General features: G+C 39.8%; 1 protein-coding gene across 2 annotated transcripts in view; it reads left to right on the top strand.

The window, feature by feature from the left end:
* Window positions 1-15,045, top strand: part of NCKAP5 (NCK associated protein 5) — an 891,925-nt gene that overhangs the window by 29,778 nt on the left and 847,102 nt on the right. For both annotated transcript variants that reach the window (XM_059166689.1, XM_059166691.1), the window contains exon 2: window positions 14,745-14,874. In XM_059166689.1, coding sequence (XP_059022672.1) covers window positions 14,806-14,874 — 69 coding nt within the window. In that variant the 5' untranslated portion in view covers window positions 14,745-14,805. The remainder of the gene's footprint in view (window positions 1-14,744; window positions 14,875-15,045) is intronic.

Below are 15,045 nucleotides of genomic sequence, written 5' to 3'. Positions count from 1 at the left end.
GTTGTAAATCAATTTAATGTGATTATTAAAATGTTTAAAATGAATGAGAACTCTTTTATATTCATAGATAAATCTTGATGCCATAATATTAAGTGACTAAAAAGTAGTGACTAAGTAGAGAAAACAGGATACCATATATGTAACATTAAAAAGGCACATTAGGGGCACTTGGGTGGCTCAGTGGGTTAAAGCCTCTGCCTTCAGCTCAGGTCATGATCTCAGGGTCCTGAGATCGAGCCCCACATCGGGTTCTCTGCTCAGTGGGTAGCCTGCTTCCTCCTCTCTCTCTGCCTGCCTCTCTGCCTGCTTGTGATCTCTGTCTGTCAAATAAATAAAATCCTAAAAAAAAAAAAAAAAAAGGCACATTAAACGACACTGTTTATCATTCTTAGTACCTATATACATAGTAAAAGTATAATTCATTCACAGCAGTAGTGGCTTTCTCACTACGAAGTAATGGCTAATGGAGGTATAATTGTATAGGTAAAGCTTTATTTCTTAAGACAAGAAAAGATTAAGGCCAATATGGCAAAAGGTTAACTTTGTTAAATATGGGTGTTAGGTACATGAATGTTTTTGTTACTTTATGGACTTTTGGCATGTTTACAAATTTAAATTAAAAATAAAACATTTTAAAACACTATAGGGATATAGACATTTCCTCAATCTGGTAGTTCTTAGTTACAAAGAAACCAGACAGTCTCATAATCACTGGAGAAAAAATTATAACTAATTCTACTGAAGTAAGGAATGAAGAGTTCCCACTATCAACTTGCTATCTTAGCCAATGCAATATGACCAGAGAAAGAGATAAGAATAATAAATATCGGAAACAAAGAGCCAACTATGTTGCTATTTTCTACCTAGAAAAATCCAACAAAATAAAATAAGCACATTTAGAATTAGCAAAACTGTTCAGGATAATACCTAAACAGTTGAAACAGTGTCAAATTTTATTAACCAGTAGTGTTTTTCCTATGGTTCCTATATCCAATTAGAAAATATAATCACACAAAAAAGTATTTAGCTTCAAGTGCAACAAAAATAAATAAATATCTTAGATTTGAAGGAGGTATGCATAAGGGCTATTTAAAGAAATTTATAACACTTTACCAAAGGACATGAACAATAACCCAAATCAATGGAGAGATATTGCTTAAATTGTCTTTTGCTATATTACAAACTACTCCAGTATTTGGTTACTTAACATAAAAATGACATTATTATTTTTTTTAATGATTTCACAAGTTGGCATTCCCTGTGTTTTTTCTGTTGTTCTCACCTGAGATCATTCATATGGCTGGGGTCATCTGAAAACTTGACTAGAGCTGGAGGGTCCAAGGTGGGTCCAAGGTGGCCTCACCCAGATCATCTTGCAGTTGATGGGCTAGGCACCTCAGTTGTCCTTCTCCAGTGGGCTAGGCTGGCCTCCTTCATTTTGCTTTTGTATTGGTCAAAACAGTCATAAGCCCTTTCATATTCAAGAGCTGGAATGGACACCCCTCTAGACTAGAAGAACACCAAAGACACATTTCAAAGGGAGAAAGGACTTTCTGGGGTAGAAGAAACTTTGGCCATTAATCAATCTACCACACATTTGCATCACTGAATAGTAAGACTCATAAATATAATAATCTAAATTTTTTCTTTAATAATCTATTCAGTTAAATACAATCCAATAAAAATCTGTGCATTAATTTTTGTAGAAAATTATGAGATAATCCTATTTCCAAACAGAACAACAAGGGAAACTTGACCAACAAGTTTGGTACAAAGATTAGGCAAATAGATTTATTTTGTTTTGTTTTTTTTAACAGAGAGTCAAGAAAAACAATCGTGTGGGCGCCTGGGTGGCTCAGTGGGTTGGGCCGCTGCCTTCGGCTCAGGTCATGATCTCAGGGTCCTGGGATCGAGTCCCGCATCGGGCTCTCTGCTCAGCAGGGAGCCTGCTTCCTCCTCTCTCTCTCTCTGCCTGCCTCTCTGCCTACTTGTGATCTCTCTCTGTCAAATGAATAAATAAAATCTTTGAAAAAAAAAAAAAAAAAGAAAAACAATCGTGTATATTGAATTTGTTATTATGAAGGAGCATTTCAAATCAGTGTGGGAAACTTAAACACAGAATTAATGAATATCCTTCTTTAAAAAGATTTATCTATGTATTTGAGAGAGAGCATGAGCAGCGGGAAGAGGAAAGGGAGAGAAACTCTCCAGCAGACACCCCCCTGTGCATGAACCCTGATGTGGGGCTCCATCTTAAGGTTCTGAGATCATGACCTGAGCCAAAATCAAGAGTTGGATGTCTGACCAACCGAGCCACCCAGGCATCACTGAGTATCCTTTTCAAAGACCAAGTTAAATCTGTGCTCTATATCATGGACAAAAGTATATTCAGATAGAACCATAAAAATATTAACGGAACATAATGGATTTTTTTTTTCAGTTTAGAAGGTATAACGGAAAAGGTTGATGCAACTGAACACAAAGAAGTTATAACATTCTGTACAATGATGAACAAAGTGAAGAACCAAGAGGTAGACTGGGAGTACATATTTACAAGCCTGTTCATAAAGAATTAGCATTCAAAATGAATTACTAGTTCCTATCAGGCAATAAAAAAGCAATAGGAGAGGGAGAGTGGGCAGATAATTTAAGCAAGCTATACAGAGGAGAATAATTCAATTGACCAACAAACATAAAGATTCCCAACTTCACTAATAATCACACAATGTAAATTTTAAAAATGAGATCAAAAGGTTTAAGATTAATTCTATTCAGGAGTGACAGCTATGTGGAAAATAGGTAGTCTCATCACAGCTAGTGATGGCATGCATTCTTAAAATATTGTCAAAAGTTATTAGGCAATTTCTATCAAAATTAAATAATTTTACACTGTAGTTCCACCTTTAGAAATCTGTACCTTATAGAGAAACTCAGGCACAAAAGATGCCTATGCAGTTCTAATGGAGGTACTATCTAGAATCAGAAATAACATCGCCTGTCTAAATTTCTGCTCATAAAGTTAATAAACAATTTATTGTTCATTCATTCTACAGAACAACATAAAACTGTAAAATATGAATCAGGCCCTTCTATATTGAATATATTAGGTGGAAAGTCACAGAGAGATAGATGTTGATCCCATTTATGTAGAAAGAAAAAAATCAATATTTGTATATTTCTGCAGGTAAACAAGTGGGAAAACTATTACAAATCATTATCTCTGGGGAGAGGAGTGAAAGGCTACAGTTTTCACATTACAGTGTATGTGCATTTTTTTTACTGCTTGTATCCCTTACAAAGAGGGTTGATGCATGTATTATGGTATAGTTTTTTAAAGGAATCTGAGTGAAAGATATTACTAACTTAGAGATTTCATCAAGTTCTAGGAGGTTCCAGAGACAGTGACAAGGAAGCCAAGGGCTGTGGAAAGTTTCTCACAGGAGAAAGTGTTGAAGAAACTGGGCATATTGTGTTTGAATAAGAGAAAACTTATATTTCTTCCAGGGATCAGAGCTATGGCCAAGTGGATGAAAATTCAGGAAGCAGAGTAAAACTTTCTAACTTCACGATCCCCAAATGTGAGATGGGTTTCTAAAAAAGGCAGTAGGATCTTCTGTCAGTGGAAGAGGGAAGCAGAGATGGGGCTACGATGTGTTAGGATTATTTTAGAGGTAATGACTGTGTTGGTGGGGGTTGAAGAGGGGCTTGGCAGAAACCCTTTAAACCTTGGGTTCTGGGACTCCAAATGTCCTGAATAGAGGTCAACATAAAAATTATCATGCAAGACCTAAGCTATGTGGCTGATGTGGTCCATGAAGTGTCTTAGATTATGTCCAGAACAGAGCCAAGGCTTTTAGCTAGATCATAATTTTCTGAGAGAATTCATAGAATTTCACTCTTAAGTGGATGCAGATAAGTTATGCCTTTTACATTTCAGATCATTTTTAGTATCAAAGTGGGATTCACAGACCAGAAGCATCAGCTTATTAGACATGCAGAATCTCAGACTTTACAGTAGACCTGTACTGAGGACTTAATCAGAATCTGCATTTAAATGACTCCACCAGATATCCCTATTCTTGAATCTGAGAAGCACTGATTTATCCAGCTATCTATAGAACTTCTTTTATTCCTGAGCCTTCAAAGCCCAAATAAAAGGAAACAATTCATTCCAAGGAAAGAAAAATCCTCAATAATTAGAAGTTTTGATTATCACTGTTCATAATCTGGGAGACAAGAAGGGACAAGAAGGGGGAAGCACAAGAAGGGAAGTATGGCCATATACGCTTACATAGGCATATGTGCATGGGTGTATGTGTCATACATACACATCGCGTGTGTGCATGCACACGCACGCACACACACCCTTAACCTCGCTATCTCGAGCCATCAGTGTAAGGGAGTGCTCATCAACTGTTTTACTTCTGCAAGGCATTTCAGCCCGCTTCCCCACAAGTGAACAGCACTCTCAATTCAATTAAACATTGAACAGAAACAAGATAAACATCTTTGAGACTTTTTCATACATTACATCTTGACAGCTATTATTACTTAGGACACCTTTAATGTCATATTCTACATTTTATGGTTTATTATGAGTTCTTTCCATTGGTTTTAGCATATGAATAGTTATTTCAATCTTGATTTACTAGGCTTTGAGCATTTTTTTCCTTGCATCAGGATTGTTTGGGACATACGGGTTGTGGAAGGAGATTACCATAAAAGAAGAGGAAAAAAAAACCCTTAAAGAGAAAAAAGCTTCCAGGTAGCTGGAAATATTCTAATTACCATGTAAAGTCTTAGCAAAAACGTATGGCCATCTGACTTTTTTTTTTATTGTATCCATTTCCTGGATTGCTTTGGCTTTTCAGTTGTATACTAAAGCATTTAATGGAAAATAATGAATACAGCAGTGTAGGGGGACATCACAATTAAACCTTGCATTGGATCATTTCAAAACATTGTTTTTCATAAACAGTTTCCTTAACAAGTCATGTTGCTTTCAGTGGGCTTTGCAGAGTTTAGAGCACATTCTGCCCAACTGGCCCCAGATGGAAAATGTGCTCTTCAAATTGGATGGTTTTTTAAGTGTAGCTCTCCACAGCCTTCTGAAAGGAAAAAAAAAAAAAAAAAAAAAGCTTGAACAGAATGCATTTAGTAGCATGGTCTATAATTCCCCCAGCATCCCACGTATTTGGATGTTTTTGCTTCTGGCTGTGGAATTTTTCTAATTTAATTAACTCATTAGCGTTAGCAGATGACACAGTGTGAAAATTCTTTTCCCTAGTCACTTATTTAAATATTCTTCCAGTCCTCTGGGGTTATGTGCACACTTTATTTATTTTTAAAAGTTATTTATTTATCCGTTTCATTTTTATACTGAGTTTCCCCTTAGGAGTTCATTCATGGGCAACATACGGGCATTTCATGTAATGAAATAGAAATGTTTCTTAACACGATAAATGGAGAGGAGGTAGAGAAGGGAACTAAACAGGGGGAACAGCTTTACTAAGAAGAACTGGGAGGAAAGGAACAGATGGTTGGAGAAGAGCAGCCAGAGCTGAAATGCTTATCCTGGTCCAAAACCCTGCCATTCTGTCTCTTAGCTTTCGGTTGATACACTGTAAAAAATGTAGCAATAGTTTCTGTCTGGAAATCAGCTGGAAATACTTGAATGGCAAAGAAGGCAAGTTTTGCAGAAATTATTCCTGCCAGAAGTGAGTCTTCTTTGTGCCAGAAATATTCATTCATTCAGATTTTTTTACCCTTTTACCGTATAAATCTTCCATCCCTCCTTAAAAGTTGAGGATATGTGCTTTACATCCTTATTTCTTCTTCTTCTCTTTCTTAGGGCTGAACATGAGGTCTGGGACCAAAATAGGTTTTGGACAAATATTATTGAATTCCGAGTGAAAAAGATTCAATTGAGTTATAACTAACAGTTGTTGGGTATCTACTCAGTACTTTATTTTTTATTATTTTATTTTATTTTTTAAAGATTTTATTTATTTATTTATTTATTTATTTATTTATTATTTGAGAGAGAGAGAGCGAGCGAGCGAGCATGAACAGGGAGGAGAGGAAGAAGCAGGCTCCCTGTGAGCGAGGAGCCCCATGCAGGGCTCGCAGGCCTCGCAGGACCCTGAGATCATGACCTGAGCTGAAAGCAGAAGCTTAACTGACTGAGCCACCCAGGTGCCCTCTACTCAGAGCCATTCCCTTAATGTAATTGCTGCTCTTGGTATTTTAATTTTATCTATGGGAAAACTGAGACCAAGCAACGTTACACAAATTGCTCAAGTTTAAAGACATCACTTATGGCCCCAGAAATTTTCAGTTGGAGAACTTGAACTCAGGACTATCCAGGATACTGCTTCCCAGAAGGATGTGGACATGGCATAGTCAGGATGGATGGAACCTCCAGCCACCACGATGGAGCTTCTTTGTGTCCCAGCTGGGAGAAAATCACCCTCTGAGTTTCTGTAGCAAATACATAGTTTCAGGTAATGGAAAGGAGTTGACCTGAATTGTATGTTTTGAAAGGCTAAACTTTATGGTATGTGAATTATCACTCAAAAACATATTTAAAGAGGAAGGGTTGGACATGGATTAAATTTTGGCTGCTTTCGAGGTCTGAAGAGCTTACCCTGCCCTCCACTCCCAAGGGACTTAATTCAGATTAGCGTCAGTGCTTTACCTGTTGGAGTTTGCTGAGCTGCGTGCTGAGCAACAGCGGAGATTCCCAGACTCTGCCTGCCCAGAAGTCTCCTCGTTCCTGTGCTGGTGGCAGCCATTTATGTCAAGAAACCCCGAGGCAGTAATTTCTAGGGTTCCTTTCTGGCATTTCCACTCTCAGCTCTATGTTCCTGAGTAACTTCTAGGGTGAGAAGTTTATAAACATGAGCTCATGAAATCATTCTTTAAAACCAATTTTCATCATCATGCAAGATTTTCCTCCACTTCAAAGTAAAAATCGGCTGTTACACCCTGCAGAGAGTGTTTCCAGCTACTAATTTATCTGGCAAGGATGGGCCGCATTTGGGAAATCTGTTCGCATGCAATCTTTTAAATCAGTTTCAGGGTGCTGTTAGGGTTTGAATAGACATTTTGTTTTTGTAAGTCTTATTGTTCGGTATTTTTTTTTTTTTATTCTCCTGTCCAGGGTGGAGAGAGTGATTTTCTGTTCAGAGTGTGTGTGTGCACACAGATAAGCAGTCACATACATGTTCATACACACCGACACATGTGTGCAACCCACACCCACTTATATACACGTGTGAGAACTTCATGAATAGATGTATCGATAGCAGAAAACTATTGAGCCAGCAACTCTTCTAAAAAGAAGCTGCTGTGTGTATGTATTTAAAGTATAAGAAAAGCCAACATCTTTCCTTATTGTGGACTTAAATACATCCAGATGAAAAGACTTCAGTACAAACCTGACAGGAGTTTCAAACATTCTATTTGGTAGTGATAAGCAAATCTTAAGAGATTCACAGTTTCCTCTCTTCCCCCCCTGCTCTTTCCGTGTAGAAACGAGAGCAAGATACTCTTCGAGGACCATGGGGAAAAGAACAGGAGTGGGTCTTGGAACATTTTTCCACTTTTCCAGATTTTCTTCCACTTTTGTCCTTGGTGAGGGAGGTTCTCTCCTTCATTCTCTGAATGAGTTTCTACGATTCTGTTTGTGCATTAGTTTGGAATCTAGATATGTTGTTTCTCTCTAGTCAACATTAGTTTTTGCACGAAGTCAAAGGCCAGTTTAAGCAGGATGATTAGTGGGCTGGACAGAACAAGCATTCAGAGGGAGATGGTGATCCAAATTGTTTGTATCTGATATTCTTCTTCGAGGTTAGCGTTTTCGGATTAGTTGTGGTGCCTAAAGAAAGACAGTTGTGTCTGTCAGCCTCTATGTGTTCCTGGGCCCTTGAGGAAGGGAAAGAGACCAGGAAAGGGGACATATCTTCACCCTTTCAAGCTGGCGCTGCATGTTGGAGCCTTTTGGGGAGCTTAACGTCTACGCCAATTGATTGATTTGAGCTCCGTGACTCCCCAGGGACTCCAGTAGATGGCAAAGTTTGCCATCTGCTTCAACCAGTGGTTACTGACCCAGGCTGCTATCGCCTGGCTCTGGTGCCAGGGGGCCCTGTCTCTAGAGATTCCAGGGCTCTGGGAGGGCCTGTGGGCATTGGTCCGTTTTATAAGGTCTCCAGGTGATTCTAGGACAACCAGGGTGGAGATCTATGAACTACCTCGTCGGGGACAAGAGCCTTGCTGCCCTCTTCTTCCGTCTTTGGCACGTTCAATTTTGAAATCATTTTTTGTAGGATTTATACCACATAGGATGCTAGGTACTGCCAGGGGTGGTGTCAATGAGTTTGACCCGATTTCTGTTCTCTGGTTGTGTTTGAGGCTGCAAACAATCCTAGTTTGCATAGCTCATTGCTTCACAAAGCTGACTAAAAAAAGTATCTTGACTCATACATTGTCTCATTGCAGCCTCACAGGAGCCTGGTGAACAGATTGGCAAACGTAAACTCACAGAAGTTAGGGAACATCCTCAAGTTTCCGTGGCAAAGAGGGCTGAGAGCTCAATCTTCTAATGCCTTTGGTTCTACCTTTTTTCTCCATTTCTTCAGGCACTACCATTAACATTTCAGAGCAGAGGTGGGGAGTGGGGGAATCAGAGATGCAGGAATTGCTGTGGAGAGAAGTTCTCAGGATATATGTGAGTGTATGTGAGAGTGTGAGTAAGTGTGTCTGCATGTGTGTGGCTACATGCTTGTGAGGAAATACACCTTTGAGGTTTATTTAATGGTGTTATTTAGGTATAGTCCCTTGAAAATTATGCAGTCTGTTAATAAAGTCTGTTAATAAAGCCTGGCAGGATAAAGAAATCACTGATGTCTTTAGGAATATTAAAGGGTCTGCTTACCCTTGAAAAGCCATTACTATCTGTGAGGAAAATTAAAGAGAGTTTATGAAGGTCCACACAGATCCTACAGATACCAAGAAATGGTATTTTCATCAGTTAGAGAGAGATGTACATGAGAGGAGGGGGAGACGGTCCATCAGTCAAAAAAAGATGCTTCATGTCCTGTCTTCCTTCAACCCTTTGACCATTTTCCTCCCCTTGCAAGAGTGGGAGAGGCTTCCTACCCATCACGTGGAGGCAGATGTGTGTTCTTTACGACATAGAGTTGTTAGAAGCCGTAGAGAAGGCGTGAACAGGACTCAGTTATGGTCCTTTGTAAGTTAAGGCATGTCCTAAGCACAATTTTTAAGTTGGTAATAGTTTTAAAATCAAGATAAAATGTTTTCTTTGAGGCCTGAGTATGTCTGTGTTTTTGACTAATAAAGTAATTTCAGGTTTATAAATGTGTAGAGAAGTTCTTTGCTTTAGCCATATTATATTGTCACTGGCTTTTTATGTGTTCACAAAGATGGCTGTAAACATTCATTTATTCATTTATTCACGTGAACAAGTGCTCATTGAGTGTCTATCCTGTTGCTATGCATAGGCATTATACTACATAGGAGAACTTAAGATATTGTCCCTGTTCTCCAAGAACTTCATGTCTGGTAGGATTTCTAATTCAACACTATTGCCCAGAAGGCTCACAGAAAGGAAACCAGGAGTTGCCCACGGAAGGATGGCGGCCTGTCCAGGGATATCTCTATGGGGTGTGAATCTATTATTGTCAAGCCTGGGAAAGAGAAACCACTCTAGATATTCAAGCTGAGAGAGAATTAATGCAAGGAATTTTTTAATGAAACTGTTGGAAAAGCAGGAGGAGCAAAAGGCCTAAGTGGGCGGTACTCAAAGTCTTGGAAGCTGCTACTTCCTGTTTTTATACTGTGCTTGATGGAGGAATCAGAAGTTACTAGATCATACAGTCACCTGCTGTTGATGCTGCTGCTCTGCAGCTAGAAGGGCTTTTCCCTTGCTGTTACCTTCTCATCTCTCACTGCCTCCTATTGGCAGAACCCAAGTTGGCCAACTGACTGAGAAATCTTGATAATGTTTGTACATCTAGACCTACAATAAAGAGAACAGTGTAACAAGGGAAGGTAGGGATGGGTGGGAGGAAGTGATGGCATGAAATCCAACAGCGAATTAACCAGCAGAAGGGGATAGGGTCTGGAAGTAGCCATTGACATCTAGAGTTTTCTGTCAGGTTTTAGACTTAGAAACTTACAGTTAGTTAGAAAACTTATTAGTTTAACTTATTATTAGTACCTGGAGCTGTGATCAGACTTTGAATTCTGACTGAAATTAATTCATATAGATGGCAACATATCCCCTAAAAATTCATGTTGGAGCCCTAGCCCCAAAAGGACTATATTTGGAGTTAGGGCCTTTTAGGTGGAGGTGATTAAGGTTAAATGAAGTCTTAAGAGTGGGGGCCTCATTCAATAGGATTGATGCCCATATAAGAACAAGAGAAGAAAAGAAAGAGGCACCAGAAGTATGTGTGCAAAGGAAAAGGTCATGTGAGGACACAGAAGGTGGCCAAATGAAAGCAAAGGAGAGACGTCTCACCGGAAACCAACACTGTTGCCACCTTGATCTTGAATTTCCAGTTTCCAGAACTGTAAGAAAAATCCATGTTTATTGTTGAAGCCGCCAAGTCTGTGATATTCTGTTATGGCAGCACAAGCTGAGTAATATACTAAGCAAATACATAAATGACGAATGTAAAGAGTCAGATACTGAATTGCAAATTTGTACTAAAAAGTACAACTTTTCAAAAGATTGCCTCCTTATATTTGCTGGTCAATACAGTCTTCCTCTATAAGTGAAATGACTTGGGAATCAAATAAAATTGGAAGATTGATTTATGGCGGTGGTCTCTTAATCAGGGGCTTTTGTTTGATGGTATAAATGACCAGTGAAATACCAAAGTGTCTGGGATCTGGCATGCTCATGTCCCTTCTAGACTTGCAATCCTTTCTGGGTATGTGTAAATGTGGGCACTCTTCACTTGACAATGTTGGAAGTGGAATCTGTCAGCCTTTCTGACTTTTCCTTTGTGGACTCCTCCCCTTTTCATATCGACACATCTTGGTTGCCATTTTGTTTCTTGCATGATATTGTGTGGTCTTGCATTGATCCTTTTGGATATCTTTACTTTGATCCTTTCCATGATTGCTTTATGGTATAATTCATGATTTTTCCAGTTCTTGGGATGGGGTAGTACATACATTTAGGGTGGTAACTGGCCAGGACACATGGCTTCAGCGGTGCTACTTGTTGCCATTGACCATGTCCTTCTGATTGGCCAATCCCTGTGTCTTATCAGTTGCTGATGTTTTGAAGGTCAATCTCTGCCTATATAACTGGCACTATAAAGTATGAAAAGCATGAAAAGAAACTGACTGGATTAAACCATTCAGTCAGCCTTCCACATAGCAAACTAGGCTGTTTGAAAACTTTTGAAAAGATCCCTCTTTCCCAAAATGACGGTCTCATCAGCCTATTATGGCGCATAAAATCGCCTCACTAGCATTGCTTATGAAAGAGTTTAATCATACTTACCAGAAAGGATGATAAATATATCTGATATTTAAAGCTTACCTACTATGTGCCAGGTAGTGGGAAAGTTCTTTAAATGGATCATCTCAGGGACACCAGGGTGGCTCAGTTGGTTAAGCTACTAACTTCAGCTCAGGTCATAATCCCAGGGTCCTGGGATTGTCGGGCTCCTTGCTCGGCAGGGAGCCTGCTTCTCTCACTGCCTCTGCGACCCTCTCTGCCTGCTTGTGTGTACTCTCTCTCTCTCTCTCTGGTAAATAAATAAAATCTTAAAAAAAAGGATCGTCTCATTAATCATCACAATAACCCCACTATGAAGCAGGACCTATTATTAATGCCATTTTGTAGATGCATCAGTTGAAACCTATAGAGATTAAATTGTTTAATGTTTTCAGCTAGTAAGAGTAACCAAACCTTAAGATTAAGTGTTATGCTCAGAACAAACAAGTTACCTTGTCCTACAAGACACTTGTGTGATGTAATTGCTGCTTATGGCTGAGAACTTTTCTCACACATTGTTTTCCCAGCTTCTTTGTTCCTAAAAAACTGGTTCCCTCTTCTGGGGGGCACACAAACTTCTTTCTGGCTTTTTCCCAGCAGAAAGATTGGTCCCTTTATCTGGAATGCTTTTTACCCATATTTTATTATTATTATTATTATTATTATTTATTTATTTATTTATTTGACAGAGAGAGATCACAAGTAGGCAGAGAGGCAGGCAGAGAGAGAAGAAGGGAAGCAGGCTCCCTGCTGAGCAGAGAGCCTGACGCAGGACTCGATCCCAGGACCGTGAGATCATGACCTGAGCCGAAGGCAGCGGCTTAACACACTGAGCCACCCAGGCGCCCCTTTACCCATATTTTTATGACTGGCTTCTATTTTTACCATTCTGTCTAAAGGGTTCTCCCTTTCTACATGCTTGACACTCCTTAATACCACCTCCTGAAGATTATTTCCTTCATAAGCAGATACCTCCCATGGTTTGGAATGTTTGTTTGCTTAGTTATTTCCTACATCTTCCATGAAGTTCCATGAAGACAGGAATCTAGTCTCCCTTATACATGGCTATGTTACTAACACCTAAGTACTGAGTCCTTCATATATTAGGTACTTAATAAATACATGCTACATGCCAAAGGATCATCTATTGAGACCTGTCAAATGCCAGGGATCTTTGGGATGTGACTTAGGAAGGAGAGGAATATATTAACAAGAAAAGACAATGAGAAAATGAGTGGGGTATGTTTTTGATGGAGGGAGAAATCTCAGGGCCTGAGTCGTCCCTCTAGCTGGAGCCATCATTACAGAGAATATTCTGAGCTCGAAGTGAGGGCACACAGTATGCACACAATGTGTGTATCTCCTGAGATGAGGCGGGGGCAGCAAAGTGGGTGGGAACAGCTGAAAATAGGAAAGGCAAGCCCTTACAACAAATTTCATGGAACTAGTAGTTTGGCTGATACTAATAGCATGCAACTAGCTTTGTTCTGGAAAATGCTGCCAAGAGTTTGTTTTTAACTCCTAGATTGTAACAACCAGCAAATAAGAACTTCCTGTATTTAAGCTGTGCAAGGTGATGATAGTGGTTAATAATTAAGTCCCTAAGGACTCCCATGAAACATGGGAGAGAAAGAAGTCTTCGGCCAGTGGTGTGACCAGGAAGCTCCTGTGAAGGAGGTAGGACCTGCGCCAGGCCCTGGAGAAGAGAGAATTAGACCTGATGGAGATGAGGGGTGTGATCCAAGCGTGGTTTCAGGAAGATGCCTCACACATTCAGGGACTGGAAAAGGCTACTTGGTGGGAAATAGACATTGAGCATAATGTTGAAAAATTTGGTTTTATATCCTGAATTCAGGATGGACTCCCAGGAGATTCTGAGTGGATGAGTAATGAATTGAAATTGGTGTTCCTAAAAGCAAGAAGTGGCAGATGAAGGAGAGAGCCTAGGGCTGGGAAGGGAGTTCATCGGTTTCCTACCACTGACCATCATTTGGGCCTGTCTGGGGTATCACTGTCCCTGCCCTCCTCCTGGTGGGGGGAACAAGGAGCAGGAAGCCATATGCAGGGGGCTGTGAGGTCAGATTCTGCTATATCCCTATTAGATTTGGAGTCATATTTCTTTTCAATTTTATCAAAAGCTGATTGGTAGAGTGTGTTATTAAGTTCAACTTTACTTTGATAGCAGGACAATGGCTATGTGTTTTGTGTGGATTATGAGGCACTTCTCTACCTCCAGGTGCCTCCTGAATCATCAAAGATGTATTAGATTAGGTTAGCTTAGTATTTAAGGTTAACTGGTTTTTAATGTAATCTGTGCATAATTATAACTGACATGTAAGTTGTAGTTTATTGTCTTTAAATCATTGTACATCTACATGTTTTTTGCAGGTTAGAAAGGTGAGTTTCAGAGAAGCTGAATGACTTGTCCAAGGTTACTTGGAAAACGGGTGGGAAAGTATGGACTAGAACCTGTTTCTTTTACTTCAGGCCATTTATATCTTCATGAAGACTAGAAGCTAGTGCTTGACACACACAATATATTCCTACTAACCAAGACACGTAGTCATTCTAGAGCTAACCACCACAGTGGAGTACAGGGATTAACTATATCTGATCTGATAAAATGCCATGGGTGTTCAAATACTCATTGATGATGACATGGCCTCCACCATTTGTGGAATCCACCTGTCCTAGAGGGCATGTATCTTATACGTCCCCCACATCTGTTTAACTTACCTATTTTCCAATGAAATATTGGCAGTGATGTTCAGGTTTCCGTTTCCTCTCCTCGTGCCTTGGGCTCAGCCACTCTTGGTTGTGGAGCCTGGTTTTGTCAGTCTGAGCTCATGGAATTTGCAGACAGCATCTATGTGCACAGTAACAGAACGATTCTGGCTGGTAGAGGGAGGACGAGTGTGGAGCAAGCGTGGCATGAAACAGACTGTTTGCTTTTTTCCACAGTCTGCTGATTCAACCTGCAAACCCATTCCCCAACTCCATTAGCAAGACCTATAAAAACACAGGGGCCTCTGTAAAGATGACTCTGACATTCGCAACCCGGAGAGGTCTTTTGAGTTGAGAGAGCCCTGTTTTGCACTTATGGTTCGGGTCTGGATATTTTGGCTGCCACACTTGTTTCTAGTTAGCTAAAAACAAGGGTCTCAACACTTTTCACTCGGATGGTAAAACACATGCTCACTTTTTACAGTGACCCTGGAAACAGAAGGGGAATTCTTATAAATCACAAAGGAAAATAAATAACTTCACCCATGGAGGGAAAGAGACAGCTTGAGAAAAGGGACTTTGGAAAAAGGTTGTCTCTAGACAGCAGTCTTGTGGTAAGTACTAAATATTCATTTACCACTCTATATGTTTTGGCTTAAAATGCATTATTCTTTGACTGTTATTTCCTGAACTCTGCGCTTTTGAAACCTCTATTCCAGTTACCCCATTAGCCATATCCCCTGGGATTTGCTTTCATTTATTTTTTACAAAGTCAAAAGCCAGCA

Source organism: Mustela lutreola, chromosome 3 (genome assembly GCF_030435805.1).
Source record: "Mustela lutreola isolate mMusLut2 chromosome 3, mMusLut2.pri, whole genome shotgun sequence".
NCBI lineage: Eukaryota > Metazoa > Chordata > Mammalia > Carnivora > Mustelidae > Mustela > Mustela lutreola.
This window is presented reverse-complemented; position numbering and strand designations above follow the sequence as displayed.